At 35.8% G+C, this 5,448-nt stretch overlaps 1 protein-coding gene across 1 annotated transcript; it reads left to right on the top strand.

Annotated features, from left to right (window-relative positions):
• The first annotated feature begins 641 nt into the window (after positions 1-641).
• LOC113534723 (extracellular calcium-sensing receptor-like) lies at positions 642-4,867 on the top strand. Its single transcript, XM_034305350.2, has 6 exons — positions 642-796; positions 947-1,232; positions 2,160-2,915; positions 3,009-3,236; positions 3,665-3,788; positions 3,954-4,867. The coding sequence occupies exons 1-6, from the start codon at positions 642-644 to the stop codon at positions 4,865-4,867; spliced, it is 2,463 nt and encodes an 820-aa protein (XP_034161241.1).
• Positions 4,868-5,448: the final 581 nt, after the last annotated feature.

The following is a 5,448-nucleotide window of genomic DNA, read 5'->3' as shown; positions in this document are numbered from 1 at the left end:
CAGTTCAAAATTCAGGGGAAGCCGTCCACTGGGGGTCTGCAAGGTATATGTCCAGGTTGGATGCTACACTATCCTTGTGATCAAATTTAGTCTCTACCAAGATATAAACACATGTTACCTGTTTTGATGCAAAAATGTGGGAAAAAAGTGATAAAATCTGACTTTTGTGAAAGTGATTTCTTCTATATATATATATATATATATATATATATATATATATATATATATATATATATATATATATATATATATATATATATGCTTCTAGCTGTCACTAAAGAGGTCTGGGAACACTATCTATTCCCCTACTAGTCAGTGAACACATGCAAGAAACAGATTGGCCACATTCTGCACAGGCAGGCCCAGCATGCACAAGCCAACAATGCTGGCTGTAAATAATTTGTGTGGTATACACTGAATTAATTAAACCAGAAATAACTGAGAGTTGCAGGTACCATCCTGTTCCTTAATGACATCAGAAAGCTCGCTACCTCTCTGATTTGTTCAAACTGAATTGTCATACCCAGAAGATCTAGAGCATGTCAATAAATACATGAAGACTACATCTTTGAGGACTGATGCAACAAAAGTATTGGACACACTTTGTGATGTTATTCCTTGTACTACTCCTTTCTCTTAGCATGGCAGAATATTGCCATATTCTGGAAAACCCAGCAAATCCTCTGCTGTCCAAAGATGGAGATGTGACAATTGGAGCTATCTTTTCAATTCATCGTGGTACACAGATGCAGTCACTGGCATATACTGAAAAACCTCAACCTTTAATATGCATTAGGTTTGTTATCGTGGCACCTTAAACATAGTGTTCATTTTGGGGAATCTGTAATTTTCTGCTTTATAATAATCTATATTTCTCCATTATATTACTTTTTCATTTTATATTAAATAATTTGAAATTTCATATGTTTTTTATGTATATCTGTAGAATTGACCTCGGTGAATTCCGCTTTGCTCAGACTATGACTTTTGCAATTGATGAAATCAACAGAAGCAACAACTTGCTCCCAAATATCTCACTTGGTTACAAGATTTATGATAATTGTCTCTCAGGCTTATTATCTATGAAGGCAGCCATGTCTTTAATGAATGGTCAGGACATAACAGCAGATGCCTGCTCTGGACAAGCAGTAGTACAAGCCATCATAGGGGAGTCAGAGTCTACTCCTACTATAGCCCTCACAAAAACTACAGGACCTTTTAACATCCCAGTGGTAAGGATCAATTATTTTAATCATTATTTAATAACAGTTTATTTAATAGTTACACAACATACCTAAACATGCATGAGATGATTATCTTCATTTATAGAAAACATTCTACAATTAAGTCATCATATATATCTATTTTTTGTCTATTTACTAATCATCAATCCTCTGATATGAGTCTCTTCAGCCTCAAAAGCTAAGAGAAGCTCAATGTTACTTTGAGACACAATTCTAACAAGGAGGTAAATTATGGTAATTATGTTTAATATTCCAACAAATGTGCATGTTTATCCTAAATATGTATTTGTTTTTGAGCAATGTATGTTATTCTTATGGGTGGCACAGTGCTGCAGTGGGTACCATTGGCACATCACAGCCCTAGGGTCCTGGGTTCAATCCTGTGCTCAGGTTACTGTCTGTAAAGAGTTTTGAATGCTTTCTCCATGTTTGTACGGGTGTCATCTGGGTTCTCTGGTTTCCAGCCACTGTCCATAAATGTGCAGATAGGTAGGCTGGCAACATTATATCGTCCTTAAGTGTGAAAGAGTGCATGAACATGTCACATGTTCACTTCATGCCCAGTGTTTCCAGGATTGGCTGTGTCCACCGCAAACCTGACCAGGATAGAGTGGTAAAGCTAACTGAATGAATGTTATTCTTTCTATCAGCATCATTTACATGAGTGTACTTTTGGATTTATAGTGTACATAATACATAACCATTGTTTTCACAGATTAGAATTTTCTTTTGTGTTCTTCAGTTTAATGCTAGTTGTTATTTTCACTGTTAAAACAGGCTCCTGTCTAATTTTCTCTTGCTAGGACCAAGTAAACACATAAAAAAAAAAAAAACAAACAAACAAAAAAAACTTTGGCACAAGATGAACAAAAAAAAAAGGATTTAGTTATTATTTACCTATCCTTCTGTCCTCAGATAAGTCATGCTGCCACATGTGAATGTTTGAGCAACAGAAAAGATTACCCATCTTTCTTCAGGACCATAGCAAGTGACTACTACCAGAGCAGAGCATTGGCATATTTGGTCAAGCACTTTGGCTGGTCTTGGGTGGGTGCTGTGTACAGTGATAATGACTATGGCAACAATGGAATGGCCATTTTTCTGAATGCAGCCAAAGAGGAGGGAATATGTGTTGAGTACTCAGAGAAGTTTGACCGGACAGATAATGCCAATATCATCAAAGTGGCTGATACTATTAAGAAAGGCACAGCCAAAGTAATTATTGCATTTCTCGCTTACTTTGATATGAACATTTTAATAGACCATCTTATTCTAAAGAATGTCACTGGCTACCAAATGATTGGTGTAGAGGCATGGATTACTGCTGTTGATCTAGCAACACCAGCAAATTTCAACATATTGGCTGGATCCATTGGTTTTGCTGTGGGAAAATTGAACATTGGTAGTTTTGCTGACTATGTTGTAAATGAATTTTGGCATACAGTCTATCCTTGCTTGCATACAGAGTTAAACATTTCTCATACTGAAAACAACTGCAGCAAATATGAAGATATGATTCCATTTAAAAATTACAATGAAGATGTATCTAAATTGAGATATGCAAAAAACATCTACAATGCAGTTTATGCTGTGGCACATTCTCTACACAGCCTGTTGAGATGCACAGAAAACAAGAGTTGTGAGAAAGACAAAACAATACAACCATGGCAGGTAACACAAAAGAAGAGAAACAAAGCAGGCTCAGTTCATGACTGATACTGTCATGAAATGAAATGAATACCTGTTTTTTCTTTTGCTTTGAAGGTTGCTGAGTCTCTAAAAAAGGTAAATTTTACTACCAAAGTAGGAGAACAGGTTTGGTTTGACAGCACTGGGGCAACGGCTGCAAAGTACGATGTGGTGAACTGGCAACGAGGGTTCAGGGGAGAAGTGGAGTTTAAGACAGTGGGTTATTACGATGCCTCACTCCCAAGTGGCCAACAGTTTGTCCTAAATGTTGAGGATATAGTGTGGGCTGGAGAGAAAAGACAGGTACATCCAATGTTTGCTAATTCCAACTTTTTATTAAATATAATCTCAATGGAATAAGTGATTTTTCAATCAGGCTCTGTAAGGCCCCATATAACTTTGCAAAAATATAACTGGCAAAAATGAATGTTCTAATAATGATATCTCCACTCCACTGAATATATATGAAAAGTTTTACACCAAAATAGTGCTACAAGGTATAAAATATACAAAGCTGAAAAGCTGCTTTGATTTCATTGATGAGCAAATGATTATGGCTAAATTCCAGATTCATGGAACTGATGGATAGAACATTACAATTTGATGGTTATGAAACATAGTCCAACTTAAAATAGAGTAATAATATGTGAATACATTATTACTGGTGTATATATTTTCTAAATTCTAAGTGAAAAGTAGTGATTGTAAGCATAATATATTCTTCATATTAGAAGCCAAGGTCTGTGTGCAGTGAGAGCTGTCCACCAGGAACCAGGAAAGCTGCACAGAAAGGACGGCCTGTCTGCTGCTACGACTGTATACCATGTGCAGAGGGAGAGATCAGTAACCAGACAGGTAATTTTAGCATTACCAAGTTTCAAAGACAAGTTGTTAATTGTACTTTTTGTATCCTCCTTTTATTATTTAGGGTACAGTTCCTCAACAATGTCATTCATAAATAAAACCACAAAATAAAGTATATTTTCCTTGCTAATATGACTAACCATGATTATTTTGCAGATTCAAATAACTGTGAGCAGTGTCCAGGAGAATATTGGTCTAATGCTGAGAGAGATAAATGTGTGTTAAAGGTCATAGAGTTTCTTTCATTTACAGAGGTTATGGGGATAGTACTGGTACTTTTTTCCTTGTTTGGAGCTACATTAACTGTGTTAGTAGCTATTTTATTTCTAATAGAAAGGGACACTCCTATCGTTAAGGCCAACAACTCTGAGCTGAGCTTCCTGCTGCTGTTCTCCCTGACTCTGTGTTTCCTCTGTTCACTTACTTTCATTGGACAGCCCTCTCAGTGGTCCTGTATGCTGCGCCACACAGCGTTCGGGATCACTTTTGTCCTCTGTATCTCTTGTGTTCTGGGGAAAACAATAGTGGTGTTAGTGGCCTTCAGGGCTACACTTCCAGGCAGTAATATCATGAAATGGTTTGGGCCTCTACAGCAGAGACTCAGTGTACTTGCCTTCACTCTCATACAGGTTCTTATTTGTGTGCTTTGGTTAACAGTTTCTCCTCCTTTCCCCTATAAGAACATGAACTACTACAAGGAAAAGATCATATTAGAATGTAACTTGGGCTCAGCTATAGGTTTCTGGGCCGTGCTGGGTTATATAGGAGTTCTTGCTTTTTTCTGCTTTGTTTTAGCTTTTCTCGCTAGAAAGCTGCCAGATAATTTTAATGAAGCTAAATTCATCACATTCAGCATACTCATATTCTGTGCTGTGTGGATAACCTTTATTCCAGCTTATGTCAGCTCTCCTGGAAAATTTACTGTAGCTGTGGAGATATTTGCTATTTTGGCCTCCAGTTTTGCTTTACTATTCTGTATATTTACACCTAAATGTTATATTATTCTGTTTAAACCTGAACTAAACACAAAGAAAAATATGATGGGTAAAATGCCATCTAAATCACTTTAAGAAACAAATCTGCCAACATATACAGTACATCATTATTTTAGCTGAAGAATGTTTAAACACACAGTGTTGAATATTATGAACTAAATAATATTTAGATATCTTACAAATAATTAAGTCTAATATGGATATGGATGAGAACAGTTTAAACTTGTGACTTGTAAAATTGCAATTTTGTCTAATGTCTTTCCATAGAAAGGCATTTTGTATTTAGCAGCATCTTTGTAATCAAGAATATAGGGCAATTATCTACTGGCATTAAGAATTTATGATATGGCAAAAATTCCTCAACAAAAGGAAGTTGAGTGTGATACAGTATCTTCTTATATCAATACGCCCCAATGTGTATAACCATAAACCAATCAACCAAATAAACAACTATTAAATAAATAAATACACAGGGTTGGGAGGGTTACTTTATAATGTACTCCATTACAGTTACAAATTACTTCATAAAAAAATGTAATCAATAACATGATCCAAGTATCACAATATGAAAGTAATGTAATCTGATTACTTTCAGATTACTTCAAGGTCACATATGTAAATAAAGTCAAGAGAAAAGTTCCATCACTTTAGAGTTT

This window comes from Pangasianodon hypophthalmus, chromosome 6, assembly GCF_027358585.1.
Source record: "Pangasianodon hypophthalmus isolate fPanHyp1 chromosome 6, fPanHyp1.pri, whole genome shotgun sequence".
NCBI lineage: Eukaryota > Metazoa > Chordata > Actinopteri > Siluriformes > Pangasiidae > Pangasianodon > Pangasianodon hypophthalmus.
This window is presented reverse-complemented; position numbering and strand designations above follow the sequence as displayed.